The 12,345-nt window shown below is 39.1% G+C and overlaps 1 protein-coding gene across 5 annotated transcripts in view; it reads right to left on the reverse strand.

The window, feature by feature from the left end:
• REPS1 (RALBP1 associated Eps domain containing 1) overlaps window positions 1-12,345 on the reverse strand; it is a 119,494-nt gene that overhangs the window by 22,331 nt on the left and 84,818 nt on the right. For 3 of the 5 annotated variants that reach the window (XM_065400384.1, XM_065400383.1, XM_065400382.1), the window contains exons 10-12: window positions 6,428-6,508; window positions 2,567-2,654; window positions 534-632 (exon numbers count right to left, since the gene is read on the reverse strand). In XM_065400384.1, coding sequence (XP_065256456.1) covers window positions 534-632; window positions 2,567-2,654; window positions 6,428-6,508 — 268 coding nt within the window. The remainder of the gene's footprint in view (window positions 1-533; window positions 633-2,566; window positions 2,655-6,427; window positions 6,509-12,345) is intronic. The other 2 variants (XR_010561281.1, XM_065400385.1) reach the window with 1 other exon arrangement.

Consider the following 12,345-nt stretch of genomic DNA (forward strand, 5'->3'; position numbering starts at 1 on the left):
ACAGTTAATTTCTTACCAGATTTAGGATTAGATCCTCAAATGGCCTAAATTGGCACAGCTCCAATAAAGAAGCCAGAGAAGCTATACCTATTTTTATCTGCTATTATCTATCCCTTTATCTTTTTGTAAGACAGGAAGATACTTCCCAAGTCAAAATACAATGTTGGACATTTGTTTTAAGAAGTTTCTTGCTTTTCAGGAACAGTTTGTGCTCTTATTAGCCGGAGACATCAAGAACAATAATTCAGGTTGACATTCCTTTAAAGTGTGATAAATGGTTTAAAACAGTGGTGACCAACCTAATTACACAGGAGGACCACAACTAAGCACAACCTTGTGTGAGCCAAACAGATTCTATATACTTTTGTGTAGCTGAAAATGATGTAAACATGACAACAAAACACTAATGAATCAGCCGTTAGTATACTGTGTTGAAGCAGGTCGTGGGTCTTATGAAATGCTCTGGTGGGCCTTGTACAGCCCGTAGGCCATAGATTGGGCACCCCTGGGTTAAAAGTTGCTTTGATACTTACCAACTGTATTTCCAGCTACAAATTTTGATGAACTCATATTATTTTCTTCTGAGAGGTCAGGTGGTTTCACAAGTAGAGGGCTAGTGGGATTAGCAAGATCTAGGTGAAAAAAAGATTATTGCTATTCTTTTTATGTAAGATTAAGTGATATACAAAATACACTGAAACTATCCTTCTCTTCGGGGGCCAAGTCTTTATTAACGAAAGTTCAGCCCTAAACCAAAATTTTGCACTTGATTGTAGTTTATCCATCTAAAATTCCAATGATACTATCCACACCATTATAATTTTAAACACAAAAACTATTCATTCATAAATAAAAATTAAACTTTTAAACTTTACATTTCAATATTGGTATATAATTGCACTGGTTAATATGCATATATCTAATAATTTTTCCAAATATACAATCTTATAAAATATTCATTTCTTGTGTCAGTGGTGAAATGCCTGAGCATATGTATCCTTGCACGCTTTAAGACATTTGTTTTGCCCTTCTATGTAATATTGTAAAATTATAGTCAAGTTTATAAAATTTTGCAGTTTTAGGATTTATTAAGTTAACAATATGGGTCCCATTGTGCTAGGCACTATACAAACATGACATAAGCAAGTCCCTGCATCAGAGCGCCTACCTTGATTATAAACTCTTTGGGGCAGGGGCCATTTATTATATATCTACGCAGTGCCTAGCAAAATGGGACCATGTCCTCTAGGTACGACCATAATAATGTACATTGGTGTAAGACATGACATCAGACAAGTATGCCTTTAAGAGAAAAACAATTTTCATTTTATATAATGCCCTTGTCAAAAGTTCTAAATGAATTTATAATAAAAGGTTAGACATTTTAAAAATAAAATCTAAATTGATATATTCACTGATGCACATCAAAAGACAAGAAAAAAACCCTCACTTTACTTCCCCAATCTTCTGAAAATCATAGGACAGTAGGCTTTGCACCATGCCCTGGAGGTCAATAAATTCCAGACTAAAGAATCTTCCCCTACAGACTATTAATTCAAGCACCTCATATGATCACAAACCCCAGAGTACAGCAAAAAGCAGTGATCTCAGATACACAAGACCCAAATTGCAATGGGTTTTACAGTTAAAGCGTAATAACCTGAATTGCATTTGGAAACAAATGAGATGTCAATCAATTTATGATTCACTGGTGAAGTGAACCCCATATGAAGAGTACTGGTAAACAATCTGGCAACTGCTATCTGTACTAAATGAAGTTTCCAGGTGGTGTGCAAATGAAGCCCAAATAGAGTGTGAATAGGTATGAGTAAATGTGGCAAAACCTGCACCATAGAGACATGCTTTATCTCCCCTCACAGATCCAAAAGGAACATGCTCTTGGCTGCTGCCGCTATCTGGGAATCTCTAGAATTTACAGTGTTAGCACATTATAGAAGCCCACTCCAACCCCTTCCCCCCAGCAAAAAAATGAAGATTAGAGACTGGGAAATAATACAGCAAGATTGTCAGAATCAAAAGATGTTGGAGAATGGGCATAGAAATCATTTGAGGAAGGCTAGCAGGTTTCAAATGGATAAGATGAAAGCCTCCAGCAGTAGCAGACCAAATCTCACCCATTAGATTTTACTAAATAGAACCGACCACACTAAGTAACAGGTCATAGTCCAGAGCTCCCCAAGCACCTCAAGAACTTGAATATGCAAATCTGGGAAAGTTCTCCCACTCCTGACCCAGATCTGCATCTTGATGCTTCCAATCTACTCCAAGCAATCTTATCCTAGAAGCAGATGGAGAAATCCTCACAGCAACCATCAACCCTCTAAATCATTGTGTCAGAATGCTCCTTTAATTCATGAGGTTCTCCACCACTTGGAATAGTTACACTGGTTGGATCCCCTGATACTATTGTCTAAGTGCAAGGACACAAGGCAGAATTGTTATGCAAGAAAATCAAGCTCTAAAAGTCATCACCACATAAGTATACAGTAAGATGTTATATGAACACAGCAGCTGCTTTCATAATTAGCACAAGAATATAGCTTACCACTTCCAGTTCTTTTAAGTTCCATTTCCTGCATGTGGATTTTGCTTGGAGTCATTCGAATGGGAACCGGGTGAACAATAGCAGTATCCTGCAGAGAAGGAAGAAAAGTTTTTATTTTAGCTTTAAAATGATTCCATTAAGAGCTGCTTTTGACTGCATTCAGTTGCAGTTCCCAAGCTTATATTCATAAGCAAACATTTTTACTGAGTTCCTATGAACTTGATACTATGGTGATCGGTGGCAATATAAAACCCTGAGATAGAACAGGTTTCAGATTGGTAGCCGTGTTAGTCTGTATCAGCAAAAACAACGAGGAGTCCTTGTGGCACCTTAGAGACTAACAAATTTATTTGGGCATAAGCATCTGATGAAGTGGGTTATAGCCCACGAAAGCTTACTGCCCACATAAATTTGTTAGTCTCTAAGGTGCCACAAGGACTTTTTTGGGGGGGGGGCGGAGGAGGAGGAGAGAGAGAACACTGTCCATAACAAATATCCTTAAACTCAGTGCAAGTGTACAGGTATTTAGACTTCCCTACAGTGGTCTCCAAACTTTGGTCCCTGGTTCATAGAAGTCTGCTGGTCACATTGTGCTAGCTGTGTCTGTAACTGCTAAACTGCATCAAAAGACAGCTAAATATCTTAAATACTTTCCATTATTACCTCTCCCTATAACCAGATGTTGTGGTTGCCACAGGTGTCTTGTATGTCCATGAAATAGGAGATGTAGTCCATGCTATGAAATACTCAATTTCTTTTTAAACTTAAGATCAGGATCTTTAGATGTAGACATTTCAGAGTGCCCCATGTACTTCTGATGCTTCAAAAATTTAAAAATTAGAATATCCTGGAAACTCTTATGGGCTTGATAGTCTAAAAATTCTACTGTACAGTAAAATTCACACTATTTCAAGGAGCCCATTAATATCTTACAAGAGCATGATGGAAGCTTTTTTTCTTTTTCTTTTTTTTCCTTTTCCAAGATACCCTTCAAGAGATGTCTAACATGCCACCTAAAGGCAGAGATAGTGGCTCTAAATGTCAGCAACAGTTATCTATATGAAGTACTTCTATGGCCATTGTCAGATGAAATGGGCTAAGTCATGCTCTATAAAGGGCTACCAGATCTTGCACTCATGTCTCCACCAAAGCCAAGCTCTGCACTCGAGTGCTCAATTCCCACTGAAGGCAATGGCAAATATGCATATGTATCTGGGAGGAGAACAGTCTTAAATTTAAAATTTAAAACTGCTCTTGAAAACTACACACTTTAAACTGTGTTCAGTTAGCTCATTTTCACAAGGCCGAGTATATGTATATAACATGAATAATTTCTACACTGTTTAAACTAACCTGCACTGTACTGGGAAGATAAAAAGTTTAAATGTATACTGCAAATGTAAACAGAACACTTCCTTACCACAGTTCAAACTGTGAACTATGAACATTAAAAGATCTTTAGGCATGAACATGGTTTAAGAGGATATCATACTTTCTATGTAAGTTTTTATATACAGATCAGTCTTCTATTGTAGTGATCAACTGTCCTTTGCTTCTGAATGATCCATATGTACTCTGAAGTGTGGCTATTACAAATCTTGTGTGATTTAAATTTAGAATAGCTTGATATAATATTGCCCAACTTAGTTAAGGGAAAGTCAGTGACAAAAGGCACGTTTTATTTTTTACTGATGGCTTTGAAAAGGCAATTTCAGCTTTCCCAAACCCAAACTATAAATTCAGTATTACTCCTCTCTTCCTTATTCCTCACATGTAAGCTTCCCCCCCGCCCCACTATTTTATTTTGGCTCAGCAAGCTGTTTTCTCCTACAGCACAGAGGGTTTTGAATAAAGTTAATTTTGTGACTGCTCTTTCGTCAGTCACTAAGGGATGTTCCAGATAAATGACTCCCTGGTTCTGAAAGGCAGGAGCAAGCCACGTCAAGTTTTAGTATTTTAAACTCTGCGCTGTGATGTCATTGTCCAAGATCTCTAGGATATGAAGAGGTGGCAAAACAACACTAACTTGGATTTGCTGGTATTCAGTTTTCTGGTAGCAGAATATATGAACAAAATTAAATTGATTTCATCTTGCCAAGATTCAAGTAGTTATGTTAGCAATAAAACTAAGCTTCATACCTGCCTAATAGTCTATAACAATCTAATTTTGCAAGCAGTGTTACTGCTTTATACTGCTTGTTACATTTCAAAAGTCAAGTATATGTCAAGACTTTAAGAAGGTGATTAAGCCAATATTTAATATACACAATATAGAAAAATCAATCTGTAAAATCATCCACAGGACAGAAAAATGTATTTCCCATCTCAGTTGATTCCTTGTCATTTTTGCTAATTACTGCTAAAAATAAGTTACTGACTACAATACAAGTTGAACAAAGCAATGCAATAGCTACAGTTCTTGATTAGCTAAGCATTTGCTAATAAATATGCTGTAAGAAATGGAGGCATTTAATAGCTGTAAAGTGCTTTAACATTCCTCCATGAAGGAGTAATTAGCTTTAGGTAAGTTATGTTTACACTGAGGAATAGGGATAAGTACATAAGAACAGTCATACTGGGTTAGACCAATGGTCCATCCAGCCCAGTATCCTGTCTTCTGACAGTGGCCAATGCCAGGTGTTTCAGAGGGAATGAACAGAACAGGTAATCAAGTGATCCATCTCCAATCGCCCATTCCCACCTTCTGGCAAACAGAGGCTAGGTACATTTCAGAGCATGGTTTTGCATCCCTGTCCATCCTAGCTAATAACCATTGATGGACCTATCCTCCATGAACTTATCTAGTTCTTTTTTGAAACCTGTTACAGACTTGGCCTTCACAACATCCTCTAGCAAAGAGTTCCACAGGTTGACTGTGCGTTGTGTGAAGAAATATACAAACAGAAAGAAGGCAATGTGTTTATATTAAGTTGTAAGACAGATGTTTTAATTTGATTTTTTTTTAATCACACATTCAAAGGAAGCTTTTGGACTAAGTTTTTTGGGACAGGGACTATTTATACAGTGCCTACCACAGTGGAGCTCTGATTGTGGCTGGGATCGCTAGACGCTACTGTAATACAAATATATTGGCAACAATGGTATTAACTCAGACTTTGCAGAGTTATTAAATTTTTAAAAATCATTTATATAATCTCTAAGATTTTATGAAATTAAACAAATTTAATACAGTAAGATATGTACTGGCCCCTACACCTAAGCAAGGTGTTAACTACTACTCACTATTCACAGGACTGCTGCAGTTTCTAATGCTGCAATTAGTGCAGTTGTACTATTGCTAGAGTAACTTGATAGCAGTATTATGTATGACTATGAAGTACCACACCAATTTTGGAATATAACAAGAACATGAAGTTTTATATGGATGTTCAGATAATCTGGATAAGTCAGTTATGAGTCTATGTGCACAAAACCAACAAGGCATAAAGAGAAGAGAGCTATGCTGAAGTCCAAGTTTGGGTGACATAACTGAAGGATTTAATAAGACTATTGGTTCACTGTGGCTCTATGGATTATATTTTGTTTACATTCAAAAAGTTTTAAATGAAGTGTAATAAAATGTATACATCTATCAGTAAGTGTGTCACAAATCATTTCCTTACACAGATTTGATAGCACTTTTATCACATCAAAATCAAGAAAAACATTTCCTGTACTCAGCTATTAAGAGTGAATGGAAAAAAAGGAAATCCCTCTTCCCATCATAAGTAGACAAAATTAATAAGCCTGCCACCAGTCCCAACCAAGCAAGAATCATGCATAATAGCTAAAAACACAATGTATGGAAATTCAGTGTTAATAAAATTAATTTCAAACAAGCAAGCTAAGTGATTGACTTACAGGATCAGCTGGTGCAATGTTAGAATCAAATTGGGTCAGAGTTTGTGAGCTTGAAGAGCGTTCACTAAATGTCTCCCACTGCTGAACAGACAGAGGAGAGACAAGTCAGCATGATGAGAAAGATGAGTAAAAGATCACTGGAGAAGAAATTTAGCATAGTAGTTCAGAGGTTGCACTGGAGTTTGTTTGTGTATCATATTGGCTTGACTTGGAACAAACAACATACATTAAGGGAATATTTCACAGTTTCAATAGGACATTGATATGCAACCAAAAGTATTACCTTTCTCTAAAGTTCTGATCAGAACTGTGTGCACCACACTGAAAATGTATATATGCACACAATTTAGAAGCTTTTTATGTGAAAGAAATATGCAAACTGTTGATAGATACATACAAGATAGAGAAATGGTTAAAACATTCAGATTCTGTAATCACAGAAGTGGTGCCACATCTTGTACATATTCATAACTATAAATCCTATGCAGAGGCTTCTTATGTTTATATAGTGGCAAAATCAAAAAAATGTTTAACATTTAGTGTTTATAGCACTCTCGCAAAAAAGTCATATAAAACACCGAATTGAGCATAGAATATTCTAATTAAAACAATCCAATTTGACTTGCCAGTGAACCCCCTAAGAAATTATTCTATTCTGCATGAGCACATTTATTTATTTAATTATTTTTTTACAAAAGCGCATACGTTTTTAAATTATAACGGAAACAATGCAAGTAATTAATGAGTTCAAACACATTTGAGTTTATCAACCAACAACAAGTCAACCTCTGATCAGCTCTACAAGAAATGGGCCATGCTCTAGTACAATACATAATTGCCAAACAAGGTCCTCATGCTTGAAGGAAAAAAAAAAAAAAAAAAAAAAAATGCAGCCGCAACCGGAGCAAATGAGAATCAAAGATCGAATGACGCTTTGCAAGAAGAATGCTGAATGAGGGACATGTCTTGGAATTAGTAGAATGGTGAGTAAATATTAGTCAAACTTCATTTCAAACAAACACTGGATCAGAAGCTTTTTGGGAGAACAAAGTTTTTTTTTACAAAATGGTGTTAGTAGCCGCATTGAAATCATATATTCCATTGTCCAATTCCTACAAAATGGAACATTTCCAGAATATGCAGAAAAGAACATAGTATTTAAAGGCAAACCATACTCATGCATTGTCTACCACCAAGCCATTTTCTAGGGATTTGTCTGCAAAAGCTATTCAGGAACAACTCCAAGTGTGGACTCATTTATTGCGGCATAAGAATGCCAGGTTCCTGTGTAGCTTAACCCACTTTAAAAGTGCATCAAGCAAAACAGGAGGAAGGCACACTTATTCTGAAATAACTGTCCAAACATGGAGATATTCAGGAATATCTGTTTTTGAACAGCTATTCCTGAATAACTCCATGTATAGACAAGCCCTTGTAGCCCTTCAATAATCCCTTTGAGACCACATTAAGCCAGTATTTTATGAGCAATTAAGACTCAAAGTATCTGTGTTACAACCTAAAGCAATGCTAGTTCTTCCATCTCTTATAAGGTACATATCAAATACTGCTATTAGCATGGACATACCTGTATGCTGAACCATAAGATCCTACGTTAGATTGCTTACCTTATAATTATACTTCTTGAAAAACATAGTGCATGACACTCATTCTTGGATCTCAGCTCACAAGTGCCAGACAGGCAGAACTCCTCCTTAGGGTATTAATGTTTTGTTTTTATCTCTAAGCACAGAAGAATGTGGGCTTGTCTACACTTACCAGGGGATCGACAGGTGGTGATCGAGGCATCGGCGGTCGATTTAGCGGGTCTAGTGAAGACCCGCTAAATCAACTGCAGATCGCTCTCCCATCTGTACAGGGAGATTTCGGCAAACCAGTAAAGTGCCTTAAACCACTGTGGCTTATTGCTAAAAGCAGCCAAGTCAGCAGGCCGTAAAGTGGCCATGCAGCAGCCTCAGCTTGACCAAGGCAGGAAGGGGGGGGGTTGGGTGCCATAGAAAGGGCAGCTTGACCCCGCATCCTTCCTGATAAGAGTTGTGTTGAAGTTGCTGATACATGCATTTTAGAAGAGCAGGATGTGCCCTCAGGAATGTGTCTAACAGGGTCTCAAGGCTGCAAACTCTGGGGAAAAACCACACCTGGTTAATCAATAATCAGAAGGAAGCCTCTTGCTAGACAGTTAAAGAAAACTTGTTAAGCAAGCAGTTTCAAGTGACATGTCATTGTATTACTAATGTATAAATAAGGGGGAAAAGTTTGAGGTAGTGGGACTGGACTCTCCCTATGGATGCATCTTGTGTTCCCCACCGCTGTGCCACTCGAGAGCCACACTCAGCTTCGGTAATTATCGAGGATTGGGGGTGTTTTACTAATCTGCTGTGGACATGTGTAAGTGCTTGAGACTAAGTAAAGTTTAGCTTTAAGTGAAAGCACTCTTGTGTTGTCCTGTTTGTGCCAGCCATCTATCAGTCGGTCGTGTCTCCCTTGATTTATTTCCTGATCACCTCACACAGAGTAAAAGTTACCAAGAGCTTTGGGTTGAAAGAACACCTGGTAACACCGTCGACTTCTGTACTCCACCGGATCGAGAAGAGTAAGGGGAAATCGACGGGAGAGCGTCTCCCGTTGACATCACATAGTGTGGACCCCGCAGTAAGCAGCTTTAAGCTATGTCGACTTGAGTTACGCTATTCACGTAACTCAAATTGCGTAGCTTAGATCAACTTTTGCCCGTAGGGTAGACAAAGCCTCAGCTATTCCTACCCCACATTGGAATAATGCTCAAAGTCAACACACCTCGTTTAAAGCACAAATTCCATGGGCAATCCCATCACTACAGAAATTTTATATAACGAGCTGTTGGATCCTATCAAATTGTGTTCATTCCTACCAGAACCTCTAAGAACCTTTTTACGTCAAGAGTATGGAAAAAGACCTCCAGGGGATGGAAATGCAGCAGGCATGGGAAGAATGTTGGCAATACAATAGACTCAGTAAGGTGGAATTCCATCATCGACTTGGACATGACTGAGTCCACAACCTTATGAAACACTGCAGAAGGTAGGCCATTAGCGCCTGAAGCTCACTCTACAATACGAAGTCATTACCACCGAGAAAATGCCCCTTTAAATAAGAAACCTGAGTTCACATCTACAAACTGGCTTAAAAAGGAACCTCTATCAGCTTTGTCAAGAATACATGAAGATCCTGACACCAGCAGCTTCTCAATAAAGTATTGCAAAAGGGTCTTTCAAATGATCTATTTAAGACTAGTTTACGACAGGCTGAAAGGGCAGCCAAATGAACACAGCTAGAGCACAGAGGCGTTGTCTACATGGGACACTCAGGAAAATTAATCCAAATTAACTCAAGGTGTGAATCTGAAGTGGATTAAACTGCATTAAATTTGTGTTGAAACTCTCATTCAGACTTAAAGTGGCCTTAGTTTGGGTTAAATTTTTGAATAAAGACAAACCAAATTAAGTCCACTTTATGTTTCAATGAGATTTTTGACATGAGTTTAATGCACTTTAATCTACTTTAAATTCACACCTTTAGTTAATTTGGATTGACCTTCTTGAGTATCCCTGTACAGACAATAACATTTTGACAGTTGAAGTATTTTGCATAGGCCAAATGAAGCTGTTCATGTGGGCCCATTTGCCCCCCACTGCAAATGTTTTCTCACTTATAACTGAAGTTCCATCTTACAGATGGGTTCTGAAGCCATGAGAGGCCTTTAGATGCTATTTTTGAGACACCATGCCTATGGAGCTCTAAACTGGGTAGGGGCCAATCTGCCCAGGAAAGGGCTCCTACACTGGAATAGAATGAGGTGTCCTGACTTGGAGCAATAACTGATGCCAGAACCTCAGTCTGACAGAACTGGCTTTGGCAACTTGCAAATGAGTTAAGAATCATACTTGTCTGGTCAGTTTGGGGTTATTCAGATAAAACTTTTGTACCTCTTGAACTTTGCTAGGACACTTATTTCCACAGGCACTAACTGAAGGGCATATAGGATCCTCCTTTTCCCAATGGACAGAAAAAATGTGACCTGTCAAACTGGTCTCTTCTCCATACCACAGGCAGAAGAATATTAACTTCTTTTTCATGTGAGGGGAAGAACTTCACCTGCTGTGTTTTCCATTAAAAGAAAATCTGATGCACCACTTCCTGAACTAGAAACCACTCAATGAGGATTTACCAGGATTGCCATCAGTCCATAAGAGTGTTCCTTTGCCACTTGATACATGGCAATGAGGAACGTCTTATGGGACAGAACTCACTCATGCCCACATCTTAGTGGCCCAGGAAATCTGACCCAGTACCTTCCCACACATCTTGAGGAAAAATGGGACTAGATGACAGGGGATGGAACAACTGATAAATTGCCCTGTTTGTTCATTGCCTCTGAAACATCTGGCATCAGTCACAGTCAGAAGACCCATGGCCGTTCTTAAGCTGCGTGTTCGATTGTTTAAACCAGAACCACCTTTTGGTTAACCGGTCTCCAAACATCTTTGATCTCATCTCTAGAAAATATCTCCTTTTCATGGAGAGAGAAAGTTACCTGGGTGTGGAGTCACTCTGCATGGGCTTCCTGGACTGCTACTAAAGCAAACACAAACATGAAGGTATGTCATCTGGCCAAAGTCTCTGACCTCTGCTTCTGCTGGGATTTCAGAATCCACTAAGTTGTCTTCAGATGAAACATGTCATGGGTATTATGAAAACTTAAGTGGCCAGGAGATCCAACATTCATAACAGGTCTAAGTAATTGCCTGCTGGCATCAAGTTTGGCTCTGAGGGATTGTTTCTAGAAATGCCAGAGTTGTTCCCACAATGCCTTTGTACTCAAGGTACATATGTAGCCAGATGTGACATCACTGAACAGCATTCCCTTCACCCAGATAGAAGATGCAATAACCTGCTCATCCATTAAATAACTGCCTCAGAATTCTCAAGGGATTGAGTATGCAGCCAAAATCTTAAGAGACAGATAAGGAAGTCACAAAAAATAAAACTTCAGAATGAATAAGTGCTCAGTCTAGGAGAAAGAGTTTTGGACTTTCCAGAGCACCAAGCTAGAGGATAAAGACCTTTTAAAGCACCAAGTGAGAGGGGACCAACTGATCTGTTGAGTTAAAGGAGGAAGAAGCCGAAGTGCTTAACATCCAAAGTAAAGGTCAGACCATGGAACTGAAATTCATGAGATGTGCTGAGGCTAGTACCTGATGTGTATTCCCAAGCTAGCAGTGGTGAGTGCAGCAAAACAAGTATAAAACAAGGACCCAAGCACAAAGCCAGAAGGAGTAGAGCAGAGGTTCTCAAACTGTGATCTGTGGACCACCAGTGGTCCACGAGCTCCATTCAGGTGGTTTGCGGATAGTTCCCTCTAAGGTGCGTGCCTGGGCAGCCGCATACGAGAGAATGAAGGCCACCCACCTAATTAGTAGAACTGCGCAGGTGTGGCTCCACTACTAAGGTGCCTGGATCCTGGAAAGGACTCACATGTAAGGAGAGGTGGTGTGGAGTGAAATGGGGGGCAGGTGGGAGGGGGAAGTGAGGTGAAAAGAGGGGGCGGGGGGAATTTGGGATGTGCAGGGCTGTGGCAGCCAGAGAAAGAAGCAACTTTAATCAGCTCCAGGGCTGCGGCTGCCAGTGAGAGATGGCCCTCCTTCCCAGCCCCAGCTCGGGGGCTGCTGCGAGGGAGATACCCCCCTCCTTCCCAGCCGCAACTCGGGAGAGAGGGTACATCCATCGCATTAGACTACTCATATTAAAATATGAATTGCGTGCTTTATATTTCTAGAACAAAAAAGTTAATTACTTTTTTTTTTTTTTTTTTTTTTTAATATAGTGCTTTTATCCGCTAACGGTTGGAAAGATCATTAAGT

Source organism: Emys orbicularis, chromosome 3, assembly GCF_028017835.1.
Source record: "Emys orbicularis isolate rEmyOrb1 chromosome 3, rEmyOrb1.hap1, whole genome shotgun sequence".
NCBI lineage: Eukaryota > Metazoa > Chordata > Testudines > Emydidae > Emys > Emys orbicularis.